Here is an 11,598-nt window from a genome sequence, read left to right as displayed (position 1 = left end):
GAAGTGCCCTGCTTGGGACTGATGGAGGAAAACCAACAAGCCTTGAATTTATGTGCTTAGCTAAAGGCGATGCGCCAAGTCCACCACTGAAAAATTCTCCCAGTTTGGGTTGCAAGAGCAAGTTAAAGCTAAATTAACTTCTTTTGAGGAAAAAAGACTTAATGACAACAGTTGGAGCGTGTGTGTAGCAGGAGAGGCAAGCAGGCCGTAGCTCTCAATGTGCAAAATAAGGAAAGAGAGAACAGAAAACCCCAGATTAAGGCTGGCTCTGTCTTTGAGAAGTAATTACAACGTCGGTACTCGTTACCGAACACGTCGCTCACCGGTTCTGACAGCCCCTCATCTTGTGAAACTCTTGCAAACAGCTCAGAGTGCATCAAAAGCCCTGAAAATGCAGGATCGAGTCTAGCCAGGCAAGGCTGAAAGGTCGCGCTTCCCACGAGGTGTTTGTACGAGGAGGCTCTTCCACGGGATTTGCTTCTACATCTCCAGTCCTGGAGGTGGCACTGGTGGACTTGATTTGGAGCTGGCTGCTTGCTGGGAGGAGCCAGCTCTTGAAGCTCCCGGAGTCCGTTTCTCCTGCTGTTGTTTTCCAAACAGAACCAAAAATAAGAGCGCTGCTACAAACCCTACGATCCTCACCGTCACACCTTCACCAACCGTCTCCGAGCTGAGGTGCTCCTCAAAAAAACATCTTCCCAGGATGGAGTTAGCCGTGCAAATGTCCCGTGTTTCACCTGCAGGAGACCCTAAAAGCAAAAAGATCCCCAAAGCAAAAAGATCCCCAAAGCAAAAAGATTCCCAAAGCAAAAGATTCCAGGAAATCCTTGGAAGTCCATCCTTGCACCGTTTCCACATGCTCACAAGGAACTGGAAAGCTTTTCCCAGCTGAGCAAGCTTGAAAACTGCTGATTTAACTTGCCAAAAATTGGGAAAAACTCGAATCCCATGCCATTTGACCTTTTTTTTTCCCTCCGTACAAGCTGCATCTTGATGTCTCAGGGTGAATCCTCTGCATGCTCAGGCATGGTTTGATTGTCAGCTTTGTGACTTCTGTGGTGCTCTGATATTTCATTTTATTGTGAAATGAGTCGTGAATGAGTCATTGCCACGTATGACCCTGCTGCCGTGAGAAATTATCAGCTGTTGGGTTGCACTTCAAGTAGTAACTTCAGTTCCTATTCAGCATTTCCAGCTAAATTCCCCTCCTGAGCTTCCTTCAAAGTTTCTGAGCTTCCCCTTTTTCGTTTCCCCTGTTTGCTTTGGGTATTTAGGAACTGATGCAAAGATTTCGAGCTCGTCTTGTTTTGTTGCCTTTGTCTGGGCTGTTCAGCGCGGGCTTGGTGCAAACCCAGTTTCTCTCCGTGCTGCACTGGGAGGAGTGGAGCCCGGTGTCGCCCAGGTAGGCACAGAAACCACCTCCTTGGACCTGAAACCTGAAGGACAGAAGAAACAACCGGCCTCAAAGAGGAAAAGGGAGAAAAATCGCACCGATGATCTCAAAGGAGAACAAAAAACGATCAAAAGTAGGAATCTAACAGCATTTTGCCCTTGCTTCCACCTCTCAGCTTGAAAAGCAAAGAACGGCTCTGGAAGCAACGTGGCCCTCTCTGGGTCTCATCGCCCCACCTCCACCTCTGGAGCTGGTCCCAAATCCCAGACGAAATGCAAGTTTTGGGGCTGGAAAACCAGCAGCCAGCACGAGAATGATGAAAACCCCGCAGACTCACAGGGGGGACGGCCGTGAGTGGTTCACCCATTTCCATGGTTGCTCCTCCCCGTCCCGTGAAAGGCCGACCCAATGCTCCGAGATGCCTTTATACCTCATTGTAAAACTCTGAAAAACAAAAAAAAGGCTTTAGGGCAGCTCTCAGGGTTTCGGGACATGCCCAGCAAGTCATCTGCAGAAACCTCCCTCCAACCAATAATCTACATTTTATGAGTCACCTGCGCTCTTTTGGTGCTTAAATTATTCAGTCTGTTACCAAAACCCGTCATCTTTGAGGCAGAGACCTACTTCATTGTTGTCTCGTGTTTTTTTTTTTTTTTCTTTCTTTTTTTTTTTTTTTTCTTTTTTCCCCTTTTTGCTACAGGTCTTGCACTGGTTGGTTTTGGTGAGAAGCTTGAGGAGAAGACCCAGGAGTGGGAAGAAGACACTGAAATAGCAGGCAAGGAAACCAAAAGGTGGCAAAAACCTCGGTGGCTTTTCTGGGGGTCTCCATACCAAGTCTTCCACGCTGTCGAACATGGCCAGGGAAGCACCGAGAGCTGAGCAGTTGTCCTGGCTGGACGTCCAGTTCCTCTCAGCCTCCGAAAAATAGTAGCATTTTCCTCTATACCCGATCCAGTTGAACGGACACCGAGCACAGGGCTGGGGGCGAGGTTGGAAAGCGTTCACTGTCATCGATAGAGCAAAGGGGGACAAGAAATGTGGGAGGCTGGACCTTCAAAGCAGAAAACAGGCCACCAACGACACAGGTTTGGGGAGGATTTACAAAAAGTCCTATGCCTAAGCGTGCCCTAAGGTATTACTATTCAACGTTAATACCAAAGCAGCGACGGAAAAATGAAAGCGAAAGCATTTCTCTTGTTTCTGCGGCCTTCTTGGTTTGGCTAGACTTGTGTCAACATCTCTTGCTGTTTAGCCAGACAGCAGCCCTTTCTTTACCAAAAAAAGCCCCATGTGGGTAAAGTCTGATGATTTTTCTTTTTTCTTTTTTTTTTTAAAAGAACGATGCCACAGAGGAGGTGGGTTTGGCTTTCTGGAGAAGGCTTTTTGTGCTCATCAAACTGGCCCTCACCTGGAGGGGACACCTCCTGGCCTTGATTTTGTGTTCGTCAGGAACACGGGGCTGGACTTGGCCCAAGTGCAATGACCCAAAGAGTCTTGGGGAGGGCACAGAGATGTTGTCTCCATGGTGAGCACCTCGACACTCACCTGCGAAAGTGATGGCGGTGACGAGCAGAACCAGGAACACCACTGCCATGGTGACCCGGCAGGCAACGCGTGCCCCTGGCTTCATCTCCAGGCTGGAACCTGCAGGAGAAGAGACCTTCAACACCTTCCTGGGAGCACCAAGGGCAACAGCACACTGCAGGTCCAGGGAACTGAGCACAAAAACGTGCTTTTTTTGCCTCCTTTTGCTCCAGGAGGAAGAGGAAGGGGTCAGTCTCTCCCCTACACTGGTTGTACTCACTATCATTTGGGGTGAGAAACAGCCAGAAGTTTTGAATTCTTTCCCATGAGGAATAAAATGATGTTTTTTTCCTTCTTGGATACGCTTCCTTAGAAGGGGAACTTTGCCTTTTCCCCAGCTCCAGCTGCAAACCTCTGCTCTGAAATGCCTGTAGGGCATTGCACCGTACCCACAAGCGATTTAGTTTCAATTTCTTGGTTCTGTGTCATCATTACAGCTCGAGGCACTTCTTTCACAACCCAAACCGAGATGCTTCGGGTCTTGCAATGCCTCGAGTCATGCTTAGCCCATGACTGGGTCTTCTGATCTAGAGCACGCTCTTATCTTAACCTCATCTCAAATAAACATCTGTTTTCTATGAAGTTTGCCTTCCCTTCCTCCTCCTTGCACATCATCACATGAACCACATCTCATGCGACAAGCCCTCCTTCCCTCTCTTTTCCCTGCCCCATGCACCAGAACAGGAATCATTTCAGCCGATAATTCCGACAGCAAATATGACAAAAGAAAAAGCATGGCTCAACATCAATTGGGACATCTAGAAAGGCCCCAAATCCCCTTTCCCACCTGCTTTGGTCTACCAAGAGGATGGTGGAGATGGGAGGAAGAGTCAGGCGAACCAAAATAAGGCAGCGTTGAAGAAAGGAAGGCAAAGGTTAAATAGTATTATGCTAATTTATCTAATTCCACGCTATTTTTTTTTTTTTTTTTTTTTGGTATTTTCATCCTTCTTCTCTACCAACATCTCTACCAACATCTCTTTATTCTTAAATTGAGAACCAGGGGGTGAAGACACAAAAGAAACACTGACTCACGCAAAAAAAAACACTGACTTTTTAGCAAAATTCCACCTCGTGCTTGCTGAGCTAAAAAAATTTTCCCTCGAGGGAAGTGCTAGAAAACTGAAGACTCAGTATTTCTTACCACCCCCTTACATCAGCTTGATTTTGTTCTCAGATTATAGAAGGCAGAAGAAAGCCTTGTTCGGGCAAGTGCTCTGCAGTTACCTCCCCGCTGGCTTCTTTCCGTGCCCAAAAAGCCAGGATATTCCCTCATTTCCTTCATCTTGGGGGATGCAGGTGGGGTGGCGATGTGGGACCTGAAAACCAGAAGATTTCACCCATCAGAAGCTGTGACCCACCCAGGGACGCGTTTTTGGGGGGGGCTCTCTCCATCTGATTCTCAAATCGTGGTCATCTTCGAGGTCCATCCAAGCTCACCCCAAACTCATTGCAACCATTCAAAGAAAAACGTGATTTCCTCAGTACCTTTACACCTCAGCCTTCCTGGGGATGGGTGAAGGCTTTGCCAAAGAAAGAATTTTGTTCCATTCAGCACCAAAATCAATTCCCCGCCCACCCACTGCCAACCAGCAGTCGGGCACCATCAGAGCAGCAATCCTGGATTTTTCCCCCTGCAATTGATTCTCCCCCACTTGATTTTGTCCCCCTTGAACTTGATTTCCCCTCCTTTACAACTGTTTTTTTTTTTTTCACTACAATTCATTTTTTCCACCCTGCAACTCATTTTTTTCCCCTTGCAACTCATTCTCCCCCCACTTCCAAGCCCGAACCACCCCCAGCCCCAGTACCTGTGTCCTGCCGGTGTGGGAGCACTGGACTCTCCTGCTGGGTGAAGTGCGAAGCCTTGTGTCAAATAAAACTTTTTTTTTTCCTTTTTTTTTTTTTTTTCTTTTTTTTCTGGGGGATTTTCCAGAGGATCCAGCTGGGGAAAGGGCCGTGCAGCTGGTGGGGAGATGCCCATGAGCAGGAAGCAGCTGCTCCCCTGGCCCCCCCCTCCAGCTCTGCTCTCACCACGTTCACTCCATGGGGGTTGCTATAAATATATATGTATATATTTTTATATATAGTATTTATTTATATATAGTATATATTTTTATATATATACTATATATATTATATATACTATATATAATATATATATTATTATTATTATATTATATTATATATACTATATATTTATATAGTATTTTAATCATAGAATTACTATATATACTTAATTTACAGAATTTAATATATATGTAGTTTTATATATACATGTATATGTAGTAATTTATATAATGTAGTATTTTCTCTATATATACTATTTCTCCCTATATAATATGTAGTATTCTATATATATAGTATTTATATATACACATAGTATTTATAGATATATGTACATAGTGTTTATATAGAGATATACACATAATATTTATAGATACATACACATAATATTTACAGATATATACACATAGCATTTATATAAATACATAGAATTTTTCTCTCTCTATATGTAGTTTCTATATATACTATTTTAATCTGAGAATTAATATATGTATTCAATTCATAGAATTTAATATATATAGGTAGTGTTTTTATATGTATATATAGTATTATTTTTCTATATGCAGTATTTTTCTATATATACATGTAGTATTTCTATATATACATGTGGTATTTCTATATATACATGTAGTGTTTTATATATATATATAAATACTACATATAGAGAGATGTATAGCATTTATATAGAAATATATGCAACGTACAAATATATAAATGATAGTGTGAGTGTGTGAGTCAGCACAGACAGCAGGAACAACCCCAGACCTGTGGCTGAAATTAAACAAGCAGGTTGAGACTTGTTACCTTGCTCACCAGGAAATCTCCACGCAGAGGTGGAGGCAGCCAAGCAGGGACACAGGAATATACACGTGTATATACAAACATACATATATAGTAATATAGTATATATGCATACTAGGGGTAATTAATAGGATTTTTTAGGTAAATTGTAGGAAACTTGCATATTTCCTAGTAGTAACTTGTAGGAAATACATGTGCACTCAATATGTATGCACCATATACATATTATACATATGTAGTATACACGTATAATATATACATGTAGTGCATATATATATATACACTGCATACATACTATATGCATACTACATAGATGTAGTAACATATAGAAATGTATGAAATAAATACAGTATAAGCAGTATATATGCAGGGTGTATATACTGCATACTATATATTCTCTCTATGTTGTATGTATGCGGTATGTTTTATATATGTGTATGCTTATATTTATATAAATATATATTATATAAATGCATATATTATAAATTATATACATGGAAAATATGATATAGATAATGCAAATTATATATATCATATAAAATATATATATAAGCATAGCCATATGATATATTTATAAGAATAAACACATATATTCGTATCTATGTATTTATATATTTATATATATTTATTTACATATTTATATATATTTATTTACTTTTAAATGTTTATATACTTACATATAATTTTATCTTACATATTCATATTTATTTGCAAATATGCATGCAGTTTGGATAGAGGTACTGCCTGTATAGATAAGGTATGAGCCCTAGGAGTGGCTTGGGGTGTTGTCCTTGGACCGTTGCTGGTTTCTATTTTCCCTCAAACTCACTCACAAGCTGACTTGTTCTAACAAAGCCTGCCTGGACTGTGCCCTCTCTCCTAATGCCTCTGATCATATGCAAATATATGCAAAATCCCAAAGAATGGGATTGCCAGGCAAATGCGCGCAAGGGAAGAACTGCAAAGAAAAAGGTGAAATTAAGCTGTCAAAAAGAGGTGGATTTGTGATTAAGCTATTCCCCCCAAAGGTGTTGCCATTAAGCAATCGGAAAATGTGTGCTTCGGAAACTAAACTATTCAAAAAAAGGTGTTTCTCCAATCAAGCAATCAAAAAGGAGGTTCTTGCAATCAAGCTATCCAAAATAAGTCTTGCAATTCAGTTACATGTATGCAGGTATTTAAACCAAAAACCAAAAAACACACTTTTAAAAAATTATTTTATTTTTAAACTTTTGTTTTGTTTTGTTTTGCAAGCTATGGTCAAGATTGACTCAGGGCCTTTGTGCGGCCTTTGATGTTGTGTTTTTTTTAGCACTACGGGAAGAGAAATGCAGAAGTAGGCCAGCCTGTGCTCACCGCAGAAAAAGAGTACAAAACTTTCCATGAGGTCAATGAGAGCTGAAGGCAGAATAACAACGAACAGCAAAATGGACTGATGGTGCTTTTTCCCCAGTCCTAGGAAGTGCCAGCTGCTCCATGTAGTGGAGGCTAGGTCAAGTTGGCATGAGAAAATGAAATTAAACATCAAGATCATGCATATGTAAATTTGCTGCAGAAAATAAGCAAGGAAAAAAAAACCCTCTTTGACTCTTCTGGTGCAAAAGTTACAAGATAAATTACTTGGCGTGGAAGAAAAAGCAACAAATTGCAATCAAAACCATCCCCTTCCAGCTTTTGGGTTACACGCAACCGATGCCCAAGCCGTATTCCAGGGAAGACACACCAAATACCACCTTTTTCCTCCTTCCCCAACTATCTGCTGCTACACGTTGGCCTGCCCCCATTAAAAATAAATAATAAATAAATAAATAAATATTGAAGGGCTTTTATTTTGCCTTTTGTCACCGCTCTGCCCTCTTGGCAGCTCAGTACCACAGTGCTTGCTGCGGACGCTAAAGCCAAAAGGTGTTTCTGCACCTCCAGAGGTGCGACCTCCTCCTGCCAGACTTCAATTGAAGGGAAAAGGCTATAGGATATGTCTAGATATCTACCTATCTATCTATAAAAAAAAAAAAAAAAAAAAAAAAAAAAGACTAAAAAAAGCCATTTCCTGGCGCTGGACGCAGGCGCAAGAAGGTTGGTCATTACGAAAACGTTGCCCAGGGACTTTGTCGCCCCTGGGACGCTTCTGCAGGCGGGCGAGCTGACCATGGCTGGGGAGATTATTTACGCTGATTTAAGGCAACCCGGAGGGGGCTCTTCACCTGCTGAGAGGTGTCAGAGTAAGTGTGATTTTGGGTGGTGGGTGCTCACGGCGAGCTCCAGGAAGAGCTGGCGTTTGGGTCCGCTTGCGTCTTGGCCAAGAAAAACGGCCAAGCACCAGTTGGGTTGCGGGGTTGATCCCAGTTTGTGCAGGCGAAGAAAGGAAGGAAGAAAAGAAGGAAGGACAGGGGAGAAGGAAGCTTGCAAAAAGCCAGAGCTTGAACAATTTCACTGCTGGGGCTGCTCTCCCTGCAGCAAAAACCAGCCCCAACGCAAGCCGTTGGAAGTCAAAGCTTGGCAAAATGTGCCCAGGACCCTGGTGGAGAGGAGCTGTGGAGGGACCTGAGTCCCACCAGCAGCCACCTGTTCTAAATGAGGCCAATTTCCCAAGAGTTTGGGTCTTTCCCCCCTGCTCTTGAGGACCCCCACCGCCTCCCAGAGCACTTGGAGGTGACGGCCTTGCTTCTGAGCCCAACCTCAGCACCAGCAAAGCCTGCCACCGGGACTCCTTCCCCACTGGGACCCACTGGTGCAACTGGGAAGCCGCAGCCCAGCCGCTCCCCATCCCCTCCAAGCACCTGGAGGCTTTGCTCCAGCCAAAGCTGCACCACGGCGAGCAGCGGGACCCATGCGAGGAGGGTTCTGGGGTGGGAAATGCAAAGAGAAGGTTGCGATAATTGGTTTTTCAATTTTTTTTTTTTTTTTTTTTTTTTTTTTTTTTTTTTTTGTGGAGGTAGCAAAGCATCTGTCGAGTTCTGCTCAGAGGGGCTCTATTTTGTTTTATTTTGTTATGATATGATGTGATATGATATTATTTTTTTTATTGATTTATTTCATTTCATTTCATTTCATTTCATTTCATTTCATTTCATTTCATTTCATTTCATTGTATTTTCATTTTAATTTACAAGAAAGCACTTTCTGAACAATACCATGGGCTCTTTCAGCTCCCGCCGTGTGCCCACAGTGGCACGGAGTCCTTCTGAAGCTGAGCGGGCTGGGCTGCCTGGTGCTGCTGGTGCTGGTGGTGCTGGTGGCGGTGCTCAGTGTGCAGGGTGAGTAAAACCCACTTGAAAACAAGTCCAAAACCCAAGCGAGCACAAGGGAAATTGCACTTTTTATTTATTTTTTTTTATTATTTTTTATTTTTCTCACCAAGGGGAGGTCAGGGTTTTATCCCAGGAACTGGGATAGTGATACTGTTTGGGTGGGGACGATTTTGCCCCATGTGGACAAGAGTAAATCCCCTCTCAAAACAAACACACAAACACAAAACCAAAAAAAAAATAAAAATAAGGCAACAACAACCAAAAAAAGGGCAACATTTCTACGCTATTGCAAAAGTTGTGTTATAACCAGAAAAGGCGCTTGCACAATAGCTCGGGGAACCCAACTCAGCCCTGCTCGGTTTTCACAATGTTGCCCCCAAACAGCCTCAATCTCACCCCAAAATTTTAACTCTAAGTTTTTCAGAAGGCACCGACACCTCTGCAGAACAAGAGCGAGGCCGGGGGAAGGAACAGGACAGAGGTGTGCATGATTTCCTCCCTGCTGCGCTACGTCTGCCGCTGGAATGGCTCCGCAGGTAACCCCTTCCCCGGGGGTGTCCCTGGGGTGGGATGGGTGTCCCCAGGGGGCTGTGAGCCCAGCTCGGTGTCGATGAGCATGGCGAGGAAGAGCTCGTTTTGCTGATCATCTCCATCCTCTGTGGGCCTCCGGGAGGAGGAGGCACCTCTCCACCTTCCCCGTGCTCACCCCACCGTGTGCTCCTTGTGGTGGATGGGTGGGGAAAGCGGGCAGGAAAAATCTGGGAGGGGAGAGAGCTCCCTCCCCAGTGCCTCTTGGCTGGTTTGAGCGAGACCTCGAGCACTTTTTGGGGTGTCTCACGGATCCGTCTCCTCTCCAGGCCACGGGGGCTGCAAGCTGTGCCCCCAGTCTTGGCAGCTTTTTGGGGACCAGTGCTACCAGGTTTCCAAATCGACTGGGTCTTGGATGGATGGTGAAAAAGACTGCAAAAGTCGGGGGTCTCATCTGGCCGTGTTCCGAAACACCGCTGATATGGTAAGTGCAGAGTGGAGAAGGCTTGAAAAGGACCCAAAAGTACTGGGTTTTGGTGAGTAGAGGGGCAAAAACTGCCTTGGAGCTGCTGGTTGGTGGCAGGAGGCTTGGTAGCTCCAAGCCACTTCACACTAAGGAGGTAACAGGGCTGAATCACCACCTAAAGGGCTTTGGAGGCCTCTTCCCACCTTTGGCATGGGAAGAAGGAGGGACACAGAGCTCAGGGGGAGCCTTCGGTGTCTCGGGCTCTGAATTTAAGCTCTTTCGACCCACTGAGTGAGGCAGCACCCAAGGCATGGGTGGTGTTTAGGGCCCGTCTCTTTGAGGATGAACCAAATGGGTTCAAAAAGCCAGCTTTGCATCCCAACGAGCCTCTTGCTGAAGGCCCCTGGAAGCCACCACTCCTCTCCCATTTCCCAGGAGCACTTAAATGAGGGGATCCAGCAGGACAGCAAGGACAAGCTAACGGTGTGGATCGGATTAAAGGCATCCAACAACATATGGAAATGGGTGGACAACTCCTCCTTCGATGCCGCCACGTGAGTAGAGCTGCAACGTGCGGTGTGCGGAGCAGCTTTGCTCCACTTCTGCCCCAATATCTCCAATATTTGGTATCTGCGATAGCTTTTTAATCCCCCCCCGAATGGCTTTACAGCCCAATAGTTGGCTGTACGAAGCACTATAACCCAACATCTAATCACGCCTACGCAGCCAACGTGGTTTTAATGCCCTGGGCATGCTCCAGTGGAGGAAGGAGCCAGATGGTAGTGCAAGCACAGCAATCTGCACGCGCATCTGGGCAAGCCCACAGCAAGAAGCCTCCTGGAGCCCAGTGAGACAGGCTGGGGGAGAAGCTCCCATTGTCCCCTCTCCCAAGAGCAAAAGGAGCTGCTTTTGGGTGCTGACGGTTTTGGTTTGCAGGTTCGGTTCCCTTGGGAGTGCGGAGAAGGGCTGCGTGACCTTCAGAGACAAGAAGCTGGAGATCGATGGCTGTGGGAGCAACCACAAGTGGGTTTGCCAGACAGAACCCTTCCATCTCCTTTCAAAGACTGCAGGAGACAGAGACCTGTGTGGTGCCCACCCCGAAAAGCCCATCCTGCAGGACGCTTGCTGCTAATATTTGGGGTGAAACCAACCCTCCTCGTTACAGCTCTGCGAGTAATTTCGGGGTTTGAACCCAACTAAGCCCAGCTGAGACTATCGGTGTATGGACGGGTAGAATTAGCATGCAGTTTATTTTTTTTATTAAAAAAAAAGCATACAGCTACATACAGACAGACTGTATTTGTTACAATCTACCATGCCCTCCTTCCTATAGGAAGTGTATAATAAAAAGTAGCAAAACTCCATAGCACATCAGATTCATAGCTTTCAGGTTCATTATAGATAAATAGTACATGATATAAGTTGCCCCCTTAATCAGTTTTCAGAGAGCATTGCATTAATATTAGAAAAGAATTTACTGAATAAGCAACAGCAAGCCAAACAGTGCT

At 44.7% G+C, this 11,598-nt stretch overlaps 2 protein-coding genes across 6 annotated transcripts; one reads left to right on the top strand and one right to left on the bottom strand.

Moving 5' to 3' along the window:
• Nucleotides 1-262: 262 nt before the first annotated feature.
• On the bottom strand, nucleotides 263-6,624 carry LOC137846276 (C-type lectin domain family 2 member D-like). Of its 5 annotated transcripts, XM_068664151.1 has the most exons (7): nucleotides 6,523-6,624; nucleotides 4,789-5,033; nucleotides 4,205-4,296; nucleotides 2,939-3,037; nucleotides 2,225-2,397; nucleotides 1,731-1,837; nucleotides 263-1,436 (listed from the first exon to the last, which is right to left on the bottom strand). In XM_068664151.1, exons 2-7 carry the CDS (start codon nucleotides 4,959-4,961, stop codon nucleotides 1,271-1,273), a joined length of 810 nt encoding a protein of 269 aa, XP_068520252.1. In that variant the 5' UTR covers nucleotides 4,962-5,033; nucleotides 6,523-6,624; the 3' UTR covers nucleotides 263-1,270. The 5 variants fall into 5 exon arrangements, with proteins under 5 accessions (XP_068520252.1, XP_068520253.1, XP_068520254.1 ...); XM_068664152.1 differs by lacking the exon at nucleotides 6,523-6,624 and having other exon boundaries at nucleotides 4,205-4,500; nucleotides 4,789-4,900; XM_068664153.1 differs by lacking the exons at nucleotides 4,205-4,296; nucleotides 6,523-6,624 and adding an exon at nucleotides 4,339-4,500 and having other exon boundaries at nucleotides 4,789-4,900.
• On the top strand, nucleotides 5,913-11,385 carry LOC137846282 (killer cell lectin-like receptor subfamily B member 1B allele B). Its single transcript, XM_068664161.1, has 6 exons — nucleotides 5,913-8,067; nucleotides 8,995-9,102; nucleotides 9,513-9,632; nucleotides 9,954-10,108; nucleotides 10,526-10,644; nucleotides 11,027-11,385. The coding sequence occupies exons 1-6, from the start codon at nucleotides 7,995-7,997 to the stop codon at nucleotides 11,220-11,222; spliced, it is 771 nt and encodes a 256-aa protein (XP_068520262.1). The 5' UTR covers nucleotides 5,913-7,994; the 3' UTR covers nucleotides 11,223-11,385.
• The last annotated feature ends 213 nt before the right edge of the window (nucleotides 11,386-11,598 follow it).

This window comes from Anas acuta, chromosome 31, assembly GCF_963932015.1.
Source record: "Anas acuta chromosome 31, bAnaAcu1.1, whole genome shotgun sequence".
In the NCBI taxonomy this organism is placed as follows: Eukaryota; Metazoa; Chordata; class Aves; order Anseriformes; family Anatidae; genus Anas; species Anas acuta.
The sequence above is the reverse complement of the archived record's forward strand: the minus strand, read 5'-3'. Positions and strand labels throughout refer to the sequence as shown.